The 12,653-nt window shown below is 42.6% G+C and overlaps 1 protein-coding gene across 1 annotated transcript in view; it reads right to left on the reverse strand.

The window, feature by feature from the left end:
- LOC121287991 (protein sel-1 homolog 1-like) overlaps window positions 1–12,653 on the reverse strand; it is a 56,326-nt gene that overhangs the window by 15,427 nt on the left and 28,246 nt on the right. The window contains exon 9 of the mRNA XM_041206201.1: window positions 2,019–2,087. Coding sequence (XP_041062135.1) covers window positions 2,019–2,087 — 69 coding nt within the window. The remainder of the gene's footprint in view (window positions 1–2,018; window positions 2,088–12,653) is intronic.

Genomic DNA, 12,653 nt, shown 5'->3' on the forward strand with positions numbered 1-12,653 from the left:
CCTAAACACAGAGATAAAAACAAAAAACTGCGGATGCTGGAAATCCAAAACAAAAACAGAATTACCTGGAAAAACTCAGCAGGTCTGGCAGCATCGACAGAGAAGAAAAGAGTTGACGTTTTGAGTCTTCATGACCCTTCAACAGAACTTGGTGAATCCAAGGAAAGGGGTGAAATATAAGCTGGTTTAAGGTGTTGGAGGTGGGGGGGGGGGGGGGGGAGGTGTGTGGTTTGGGTGGGGGGAGAGAAGTGGAGAGGGGTGGTGTGGTTGTAGGGACAAGCAAGCAGTAATAGGAGCAGGAGCAGATCATCAAAAGATGTCACAGACAAAAGAACAAAAGAACACATAGGTGTTGAAGTTGGTGATATTATCGAAACGAATGTGCTAATTAAGAGTGGATGGTAGGGCACTCAAGGTATAGCTCTAGTGGGGGTGGGGGGAGCATAAAAGATTTAAAAATATTTTAAAATAATGTAAACAGGTGGGAAAAGAAAAATCTATATAATTTATTGGAAAAAACAAACGGAAGGGGGAAGAAACAGAAAGGGGGTGGGGATGGTGGAGGGAGTTTCACTTGCATTTCCCCCAACTTAGTCTACTGTATTCGTTGCTCCCAATGCGGTCTCCTCTACATTGGAGAGACCAAACATAAACTGGGCGACCGCTTTGCAGAACACCTGCGGTCTGTCCGCAAGAATGACCCAAACCTCCCTGTCGCTTGCCATTTTAACACTCCACCCTGCTCTCTTGCCCACATGTCTGTCCTTGGCTTGCTGCATTGTTCCAGTGAAGCCCAACGCAAACTGGAGGAACAGCACCTCATCTTCCGACTAGGCACTTTACAGCCTTCCGGACTGAATATTGAATTCAACAACTTTAGGTCTTGAACTCTCTCCTCCATCCTCACCCCCTTTCTGTTTCTTCCCCCTTCCTTTTGTTTTTTCCAATAAATTATATAGATTTTTCTTTTCCCACCTATTTCCATTATTTTAAAATATTTTTAAATCTTTTATGCTCCCCCCACCCCCACTAGAGCTATACCTTGAGTGCCCTAACATCCATTCTTAATTAGCACATTCGTTTAGATAATATCACCAACTTCAACACCTATGTGTTCTTTTGTTCTTTTGTCTGTGACATCTTTCGATGATCTGCTCCTATTACTGCTTGCTTGTCCCTACAACCACAGCACACCTCTCCACTTCTCTCCCCCCACCCAAACCACACAACACCCCCCCCCCCCCCACCCCGCCCACCTCCAACACCTTAAACCAGCTTATATTTCACCGCCTTCCTTGGATTCACCTAGTTCTGTTGAAGGGTCATGAAGACTCCAAACGTCAACTCTTTTCTTCTCCGCCGATGCTGCCAGACCTGCTGAGTTTTTCCAGGTAATTCTGTTTTTGTTTTCCTAAACACAGTTGGCCAGCTTGTGTGAAACGGAAGCAGTGTTAAGGAATTTTTGTGTTTTCTGTCATCCTCTGCATTTCTAAGACATTCAGTAATTCAGCTGGTTCTTTTTTTAAAAAAAAACTGATGGCCGCAGCTCTGCCTATGATTTTCCATTTTAGGTATTGCTGGAAGCAAACTATCCTTTAATTTTATCAATCACTTAAAATGAATTCAGTTTGAATGACACATGGTTTTTATTCTATTTTACCTTAAATCATCATTTTCTGCCCTCTATTGGGGGTGTGCAATATCGCATGGGATTCAACTCTCATTGTATTGTCTGGTTTAGTTTGTTTCTGGTAATATGCTCAAATACTGCAGATCAGGACAGATGATTTTATAGGCTCAGTGGCAAATATGCATGATTGATTATGTATTGCTGTCTAAAATACCTTTACACTGCTTTACAAACATTCAATAATTTCTCAAAAGTCGAAAAGTGAATTATGTAACTATGGTCTGTAGCACAAATTACAGTTTTAGATTATATTAACAATTAAGATGAAAATTTTGTTGATCCAAAAGGCCAAATAAAGACCAGTTGTTCAAACCCATAATACTATTACCTTTCCCAAAAAGCCCAAGGCATTTGTACTGCCGCCCTGAGCAGCTTTCGATAAGTAGTAGAAAGCTTTCTAGGGAAAAAGAGAAAATAGTTTACTAAGTTTATTACAAAAGTCTTGTTGCATCTATAAAGTCTATCTGTAATTAAGCCTGTGTATGAGTCCTAAAGCTGGAGTAGCACATTTACAAAATGTTTTTTCACCCAGCATTTTTCTTCCCCTCTCTCTTGGAGACACTGACACTTACATTTCTACAAGTGCAGATGATCCTCCAGTAGCTCAGCCAGCTAACCATCCTTCGTGTTTTGAGCCTTGATGGGTTCATAGCCAAACACGATCCCATCCTCAATGCACATCCACATGTCCACACTTTTCAGTAAAGGTCTCTGGATGGTGACCAGGAGCCCTTGCTGATTTTCCCCTCCCTTCAGCAGAAAGGTTTGAAGTCAGTTACAGCTCTTAAGTGCCACACCAGCTATTTCGGCACAGACTGGAAATTGAATCTTCTGGTTGGAATGGCTTGGTCACCTCTTGAGGATCCCTGATTTTAATCGCTATCCCATTGGTTGCAATGCCTACAGCTTTGGAATTCCCTCCATAAACCTGTCTGCCTTGCTACCTCTTTTTTGTCCTTTAAAATACTCCTTAAAACCTACATTTTTGACCAAGCTTTTGGACATCTGCCTTAATATCTCCTTACGTGACTCAGAGTCAAAGTTTGTTTGATAATTCTCCTGTGCAGCACCTTGGGACGTTTTGATACTTTAAAAGTTGCTACACAAGTGGTGCCAATTAAGCGGACAATGCAGCCCACTTGATTGGCACCACATCCAGAAACATTCGTTCCCTCCACCACCGACACACAGTGGCAGCTGTGTGTACCATCTACAAGATGCACTACAGAAACTCACCAAGGCTCCTTAGGCAGCACCTTCCAAACCTAAGACCACTACCACTTAGAAGGACAAGAGAAGCAGATAGATGGGAACGCCACCACTTGGAAGTTCCCCTCCAAACCACTCACCATCCTGACTGGAAATATATTGCCGTTCCTACACTGTCGCTGGATCAAAATCCTGGAACTCTGTCCCTAACAGCACTGTGTGTATACCTACACCGCAGGGACTGCAGCGGCTCAAGAAGGCAGCTCACCACCACCTTCTCAAGGGCAATTAAGGATGGGCAATAAATGCTGGCCTAGCCGGCGACGCCCACATCCCATAAAATTTAGAAAAATAAAAATGAAAGTTGTTGGTATTTCCCTTAACAATGTAATTGGGAAATCCTGCTTTCTACATTGTGTTTCTGGTGTCACTTCATAAACAGTGATCAACTTCAAGCAACCAGCCTCAACTGTTCACATAGGGTAATTTACTGTTATTTGAATTGGTTAGTAGCTTCTGAGTCAGAGGACTTGTGTTCAAACTCCACTGAATTTGACTGCATAACCTAGGCTATCTTTTCAGTGCACTACAAAGGGAATGCCATCTTTCAGGTCTTAAATTAAGGCCCTGTCCAACATTTCTTCCCCTGATGACTATACCAAAACCAATTAACTGGCCATTTCTCTCATTTGCTGTTTGTAGGATGTTGTTGTGTGCAAATTGGATGCTGTGTTTTGTTGTATGTTGGTTGTCAATTGCTAAGGAATGATTGCTGAGACATAGGTATGTCTGGACAATAAACATAACTATACACAGACATACAAGATTTAGTCTAAGGCATGAGCATTCTCCCTCTCGACTCTTGGTCATGTGTGTCTTACATCATCATGTGGGCGTTTCTCAGTCCCATATAGTAACCCTTTCAACTCTGAACACCCTAATGCTACATCTCTCCCCAAATCTTTGTTCATATATATTTTGCATTTCTACTTACATACTACCCCATCTCCTGACCAAGTCTCTGACTTCATAGATTCAATCTGTCAGGAGGTTTCATGACTCACCCTGATCGTGTTCTTGTCAGATTTGGAAGATCAGTAGTCTCTCTATGGACTTCTTTTCTTGGACCTGGTTGATCTTCGGTAAGAGTTGCAATATCTGGTGCATTGTCAGTTTGTGATTCAACATCAGATTCTTCAAAATGTATGATGGGGGTTCTCCTTGAGGAATAAGGATAAGATTTCTTCTGTTCCTTCTTATCGTGGCTTCTGGGGTATGTATTAAATAGGATTCTTGTTGATTGTCATCCCTTTGGACAATTACATAAATAGATCCATTCCCAGATGTTCCCATGGTCTGGTAGGGAATTGAATGTCTGGTCTGGACCTGGAAAAATTTATTAATTTTGCTTCCAATTTCCACCCCTCCATCATTCTCACATGGTCCATCCCTGACACTTCCCTTCCCTTCCTTGACCTCTCTGTCTCAATTTCTGGTGATAGACTGTGCAGCAATATTCATTACAAGCCTACTGACTCCCACAGCTACCTCGTCTACAGCTCCTCACACCCCACTTCCTGTGAGGAGTCCATCCCATTCTCTCAGTTTCTTCGCCTCTGTCGCATCGGTTCTGATGATGCCAGCTCTACTTGTCCCACCTCCCTTTAAACTTGCTTGTATTTCACCTCTTTTCTATTTTTCCTTAGTTCTGTTGAAGAGTCATATGGACTTGAAACGTTAACTGTGTTCCTCCCCACAGATGCTGTCAGACCTGCTGAGTTTTTCCAGGTATTTTTTGTTTTTGTTATGGTAAAGTGCTTCCTTTGTTCAAAGTATATTTTCATTACCGTTCCACTGGGATGCTGTTGTGGCCAACCTTGCATGCAGTATTGACGAATGCAGTCCTGCTCCTGCATCTGCTCTTGGCGTATTTGTTGTCGCTTTTTTGAGCTCACTGGCAATTTGGCTGCCACGAACTGAGAATGGGACTCGATCTCTTTTGCTAGGTTGGCATCATGTGATGCAGGATGGTAGACAGTGGCTTTGGACAGTGTTTCTGCTGTCGTTTGTGCTAGTCCTGGACACACACTGTTTTGTAAATGAAGCGCATTAATCTCAAGTGGAAACTCTGGATTCTCGGTGGCATTCTGGCGAGTTCTGTTTGTCCGGTAATGAGACAAGGAAGTCACGTTTCCTGATGATAAATCCAGTTTGGGATTGTCTCCTCCCCGGTCAATGGCAGGCTGTGTTTCTAGCTGTCAAACGTCAGGAACTTAATTGTAATAAATTTGCTTATAACTATTGTGGCCACACATCAGAATCATCCCCCATCGGCATGATTTCACAACGGTGTGATTTACAGCTGCCTTTAAAAGGTGTGAACCTAGCAACCTCAACTTTGAGAGGGACTCGGAGGTGAGTGCGTACAACTTTGCGCAGTGCTCACTATGATCTCAGCGGCTCCGTGGATTCAGAGGGGAAACAGGCAAGTCTCCACAGTGGTTTATTCATGGCTGGCTTGTGGTGCCGGGGCAAAGGCGACAGTACAAAGGGGGAAGTGTGAGAAAGCAACCTTGGGGCAAGGGTGACAGTGTCAGGGAGAAGGGGAAGCAGGCAACCTCGGGACAAGGGTGACAGTACAAAGGGGAAAGGGGGAGAAGGCAACATCAGGGCAAGGACTTTAGTGCTGGGGAGAAGTGTGGGGAGAAGGCAACCTTGGGGCAAGGGTGACAGTACCTGAGGGGTCATGGCAGCACTGACTGACGTTTGAGCACAAACACAAGTGGTGGTGGGGAAGGAAATCGCTGGGCTAATGGTAAAACATTAAGATAAAAGCAAAATACTGCGGATGCTGAAAATCTAAAAAAAAACAAAAATTGCCAGAAAAACTCAGCAGGTCTGACAACGTCTGTGGAGAGAAAGACAAGAGTTAACGAAGGCCTGAGGTGACTGCAAGGTGGGCGAATCAGAGGCCAGTGATCCGATGTGAAACCCATGCCTGTGCATTTTTTAATCAAAGTGCTGCATGATACTGCGGATAAAGCCGCCATTGCCGTCGGTGGGTCAAATGCCGCTTTCCCCACCCGATAATGGACTTTGCCGATTTCTGCACTAAGGGTTTGTGGTCTGTCTCAATGACGACTTTGCACTCAATGATATAGTCGGAGAATTTCTCACAAGCCCATGTGACTGCGAGAGCCACTTTCTCTCGAAATGCGTATCTCATTTCTGTGTCGGATTGTGCCCGAGAAACGTTGATAGACTGGTCTGTGGCACCCCCAGTCCTGTAGATAAAGCATCAGCAGCAATTGTACTTGGTACAGACAGGTCATAATGAGTTAAGATATCTGGTGAGAGCAAAATATTTTTAATCTGGTGGAATGCCTGCTTTCAGTGTCCCAACACCATGCTTCAGCCTTCTTCAATAGGTCTCTCAAGGGCTCCATGAATTGTGCTCAGTTCGGTAGGAATTTTGCTAGCTGAATTACCATACCAAGGAATTGTTGAAGATCCAGGATTGATGCGGGGATCAGAAATTCATTGATGGCCCCTGATTTTTGAGAGTCTGCCATTATGCCCGTACTACTCACACATGGCCTAAAAATCAGATGGATGTTTTGGAGAATTCACACTTATCGTTAAGTGTCAGGCCTTCTTCCTGCAGACAGTTCAAAACTGCTTTAAGTTTCAGGTCATGTTTTGCGGTGGTTGCTCCGTGGACAAGGGTATTATTCATGTGGCATATTACGTCTTTAAGACTCTGCAAAATTTAAGACTCGTTGAAAAATTTCAGGTACTGAGGTTATGCCAAACGGTAAACGATTAAAACAAAATCTGTTGAATACAGTAATAGAGGTTGTTAACAATTTAGAATTTTCATTCAACGGCACCTACCAAAAGCCACTATTGACATCCAGTTTCGAGGTCATTGTACTCTTGGACAGCTTAGTCAAGCTGTCATCCACAGGAAACCAGGTGAATTTCCCTCGCTACAGTCTTATTAAGTTGAGTCAAGTCCACACAAATACAAAGGGACCGGTTTGGTTTAGGAACTGGAACCATTCCAAAGCACTACTTTGTAGGCTTAGTGACAGTTCAGATGACTCCCATCTTGGCCATCTCTTCTAGTTGCAATTGAACCTGCTTCATCAGTGAATATGGTGTCTTCCTAGGTGTGAAAAGACACACACGTTTAGCATCTTTCCTCAACGTTATGCTGTACTCAGTTTTCAGTCTTCCCAGTCCAATGATTAGTTTCAGAAAGTCCTTTTTGAAGTCAGACCTAGATCCTTGCTGGCTGATTTCCTCAGCTTTTGAGATGAGATTGAGGTTGACAAAGGCTTTTCGACTTAGAAGAGAGAATTCCTGATTGTGAAGGACTTACGTTTCCTGTATCTAGGAACATAGGAACAGGAGAAGGCCATTGAGCCTGCTCCGTCATTCAATACGATCATGGCTGATCGAATGCTTCAATGCCTTTTACCCATACTATCCCCATAGCACTTTACATTATTGTTAATCAGAAAACCATCAATCTCTACCTTAAACATACTCAATGATTAAGCTTCCACGGCCCTCTAGGGTACAGAATTCCAAAGATTCACAACCCTCTGGGTAAAGAAATTTCTCCTCATCTCGGTCATAAGTGGCTTTCCCTTATTATGAAATTGTGTCCCCTGGTTCTAGACTCTCCAACCAGGGAAAACATCTTACCTGCATCTACCCTGTCTATTCCTTTAAGTATTTTGCAGGTTTCAATGAGATCACCTCTCATTTTTCGAAACTCTAGAAAATACAGGCCTAGTTTTCCCAATCCCTCTTCATAAGACAGTCCCGCCATCCCTGGAACAAGTCTGGTGAACCTTCGTTGCACTCCCTCTATGGCAGTAATATCCTTTCTGAGGTAAGGGGACCAAAACTGCACACAGTACTCCAGGTGCGGTCTAACCAAACTTCTATACATTTGAAGCAAGACTTCACTACTCCTGTACTCAAATCCTCTTGCGATAAAGGCTAACATTCCAGTTGCCTTCCTAATTGCCTGCTGCACCTGCATGTTAGCTTTCAGTGACTCATGGACAAGGACACCCAGGTCCCTTTGTACATCTACACTTTCTAATCTCTTACCATTTAGGAAATACTCTGCACTTCCGCTCCTTCTACCAAAGTGGTTAACCTCACATTTTTTCACATTATATTCCATCTGTCATGATCTTGCCCACTCACCAAGTCTGTCCAAATCCTCCTGTAGCCATTTTACATCTTCCTCACAACATTCCTGCCTAGCTTTGTATCATCCACGAACTTGGAAATATTACATTTGGTTCCCATGTCCAAATCATTGACATATATTGTGAACGGCTGGGGCCCAAGTACTGATCCTTGCAGTACCCCACTAGTCTGCCAGCATGAGAATGACCCATTTATTCCTACTCTCTGTTTTCTGCCTGGTAGCCAATCCTTAATCCATGCGAGCATATTGCCTCCTATCCCATGTGCTTTTATTTTGCTAATCAACCTCCTGTGAGGGACTTTATCAAAAGCCTTCTGAAAATCCAAGTATACTACGTTCATCGACTCTCCTTTATCAAGTTTGTTAGTAACATCCTCAAAAAACTCCAACAAGCTCATCAAACATGATTTCCCATTTGCAAATCCATGCTGACTATGCCCAATCATGATTATCCAAGTATCCAATTATCACATCCTTTATAATAGATTCTTGCATTTTCTCTACTAGTGGTGTAAGGCCAACAGGTCTGTAGTTCCCTGTTTTCTCTCTCCCTCCCTTCTTAAATAGTGGGGTGACATTTGTTACCTTCAATCTTCAGGAATCATTCCAGAATTTATAGAATTTTGGAAAATGATCACCAATGCATCCACTATTTCTAGCAATCTCTTTCAACACTCTGGGATGCAGAATATCAGCTTCTTGGGATTTATCAACTTTCAGTCCCTTTAATTTCTCCAATACAACCTTCTTACTTATATTAATTTCCTTCAACTCCTCATTCTCCTTAGTCCCTTGGATCTCTAATTCTGGGAGCTTTCCTGTATCTTCCTCAATGAAAACAAACACAAAGTAATCATTTAGTTTCTTTACCATCTCTCTATTCCGCATTCTAAATTCTCCTGACTTTGCCTGTGATGGACCCACATTTGTCTTAGCCAAATGTTTCCTTTTTACATACCTTTTTACAGTCCGTTGTTATGTTTTTTGCTAGATTAAATTCATATTCTATTCTCCCTTTCTTTACCAGTTTCTTGGTCTCCCTTTGCTGTATTTTAAAAACCTCCCAATTCTCAGGTTTACTACTACTTCTGGCAACTTTATAAGCCTTTCCTTTTAACCTTCTTCAATCCTTAATTTCTTTTGTCAGCCACGGTTGACTGACTTTTTTTGGTTTTTGTGCCTTGAAGAAACGTATAGGTGCTGTAAGCTATGTATTTGTTCTTTGAAGACTATCCATTGCCTATGTACAGTCACACCTTTTAATGTATTTTCCCAATTCGCCTCAGCCAATTTGTCGCCCTTGCCTTCATAATTTCCTTTATTCAACTTTAACACCCTTGCTTCAGAGTGAACTACCTCACTTTCAAACATAATGTAAAATTCTATTGTATTGTGGCCACTCATCCCTAAAGATTCTTTTACAACAAGATTATTCATTAGCCCTTTACCATTACATGATACTGGATCTAAAATAGTCTGTCCTCTAGTTGGCTCCTCAACATACTGCTCTAGAAAACCATCCCTAACACACTCCAGGAGCTCGTCTTCCACAGCATTAGTGCTCAATTGGTTTACTCAGTCAATATGCAGATTGTAGTCACCCATGATTACTGTATTGCCCATGCTACATGTTTCTCTCATCTTCCATAATGGCAGTTATATCATATTCATTTACCTCTGTTTGTGCCTTTAGATCATCTACCTTATTGTGAATGTTGTGCGCATTCAGGTAGATTGCCCTTAACTTTGTAAAAAACATCATTCCGCATTCGAAGCATACTCAATGCTTTGTTTTGTTTCTCTTGCCTTCTGGTCTCATTGCTTGTTCCTGTTACCAACTTTATTCTCTTCCAATTTGGGCCACCCCTCAGGTTCCCACCTTCCTGACAAACTAATTTAAACCCACCCCAACAGCACTAGCAAATCTCCCTGCGAGTATATCAGTCTCAGTCCTATTGAGATGTAACCCATCCAGCTTGAATAGGTCCCGCCTGCCCCAGAACCAGTCCCAGTGCCTCAGAAATCTGATGTCCTTCCTCCTACACCAGTTCTCCAGCTATGTATTTAATCGATCTATCCTCCTATTCCTATGCTCACTAGCAAGTGGCACTGGGAGTAATCCTGAGATTACTGCTTTTGAGGTCCTGTTTTTTAATTTCCTTCCTAACTCCCTGAAATCTGCTTTCAGGACCTCATCTCTCTTCCTACCTATGTCGTTGGTACCAATGTGGACCACAGCTTCTGGCTGATTCCCCTCCTCCCGAAGGATGTACTGCAGCCGCTCTGTGACATCCTTGATCCTGGCACCAGGGAGGCAACACACCATCCTGGAGTCATGTTTATTGCCGAAGAAATGCCTGTCTGATCCCCTGGCTATGGAATCCCCTATCTCTATTGCCTTTCCTTTCTTGTTCCCCCCTCCACCCCCCATATAGCTGAGCCGCCTATGGTGCCATAGGCTTGGCTCTGGCTGTAGTCCCCTGAGGAACCATTGTCCTCCTCAGCATCCAAAATGGAAAACCGATTACCAAGCAGGATAGACTTAGGGGACTCCTCCACTACCTGCCTGGTTCTCTTAGACTGCCTAGCAGTCATCCATTCCTTCTCCAGCTGTTTATATGGAGGTTTTAGTTCTGCAAATTTTCCCAAAGTGTCCAAACCTTTCGCTGTGAAAGCATTCCCAGAAGGTTTGTTCTTGTACTGGAGCGTTGCCTGCAACGGACCTTTAACCTGTAGCTTGATCCTTCCTGGACCACATAACTGGGTTGTAGTTGGCTTCAGGCATCGTGTTACACTTGCTCCTGTACCTAATTTGAAATTAGTGATATATACATTGTCACAAATATCTGCATTCCAGAACATGTATTTGGGATCTTTGATCTCAGCCAGCAAACAGTTTTGTTACTCTTCTTGTTCAGATTCCTCAATTTCATTGATGGCCTTGTGTCCAAAGATTTTCTTCCTATCCTCTATATATTTAGAGGCTTTAGTTCTGCACATCTTCCCAAAGTGTCCAAACCTTTTGCTGTGAAATCATTCTGCAATGCTTGCAAGACATTGTTCGCGCCTGTGGGGCATTTTGGCACCATGGTCCTGGCATGGTTTGATGGTGTCTTGAACGTTTGTTCCATAAGGTATCTTCTTCCCTGAATTTTCTTCAACATTCTTTTGTTTAATAAGCTGTACCATGATTTGGGGTTTACTGAGCCACGATATTTCTTCCCCTCTGAGTATGGTTCCTACAAGCCTCGCTTTGTCCCACCAACTTTATTGCCTTCTCCAAAATTAAGTCTGGATTGCATTAGGTCACATAGGGTGTCATCAGTAACACCAACTACAATTCGATCTCATATTAGCTCAGTTTTAAGATCGCCATATTTGCTTCCTTCAGTTAGTTGATACAGGTCGTTGATAAAGGCATCTGCTGTTTCACCTGGCTTCTGGACCGTTTTGTTGAATTTAGCCCTTTCTACTATCTTGTTACTCCATAAACTAAAATAATTATCAAAGGTTTTTAAGACTTCTTTGAATTTGTCTAATGTTTCATTAATGCCTTGTCTTGCTATAACATCATCGCAATTGCTCCAATAGAGTATAGCAATGTGTTGACTTGTTCAGCCTCAGACTTATTGTCCAATCTGGAAGCAATTTGGAATCTTAAAAATCTTTCCTCCTTGGCGCCCAATTCTGATTAATTAGGTACTTCCATATGTCCAAAACTCTCAGGTAATGCAAATTTGGAATCTATAGCTACTTTAAGTTTCTAAGAGATTTGCCTTGACTTTTTAAACTTCAGTTGCAGTAATGCAGTTTTCCTGTGGTGTCCAGCCTTTCACTGATACCCGCTGCACTCGCTGACCCTTTTTGGTAATTGTTCTTAAGCTTTGCAAAGTTTTAAAACTAATTGCTAGAAGTTATTATTTGTTCACTGCTTTCCTCCCGCTGGGGAATCATGATTAAGCAGCTGATTCCTTTTCGAATGCTGCCTCGTGGTCGCCATGTGGTGCCGACCTCGGAACCAGACTGCGGGGTGTATCGAAACCTGCGCTCACTAATAATGGAATTTGCCCAGTGCTGCCTGCTTATTGCACCGTTAACTTGAATTTTTTGACCTTTTCTCAAGGGTTGCTCACCTTTCCTTGGTCGTCACTTGGTTATCTGACTCTGCTGCTGAATTGGAGTTTTTCATGGGCCATCACATGCAATGGTGCAGCCTTCACTAAGCAGAACATTAATTTTTCTGCCTCCACATCTACTACAGTTCTTTTGGAGATTTTGAACTACTTTACTGAATTCTTCAGTTTTGGTGCCGTTTATCAGGTCAGACTTGCAAACTTCTTTTAAAGTTGATTTTTGGAGGTTTCGGGGTCCTGCACAGCTGCCACTACCGCAGCCACCATGTTGTATGTTGGTTGTGATTGGCTAAGGAACAATTGTTGAGACTAGGTAGGTCTGAATTATACTTGTTTTTTTGGATAGACATAAATATATATAGATGTACAAGACAAGGGCCTGGATTTT

This window comes from Carcharodon carcharias, chromosome 2 (assembly GCF_017639515.1).
Source record: "Carcharodon carcharias isolate sCarCar2 chromosome 2, sCarCar2.pri, whole genome shotgun sequence".
NCBI lineage: Eukaryota > Metazoa > Chordata > Chondrichthyes > Lamniformes > Lamnidae > Carcharodon > Carcharodon carcharias.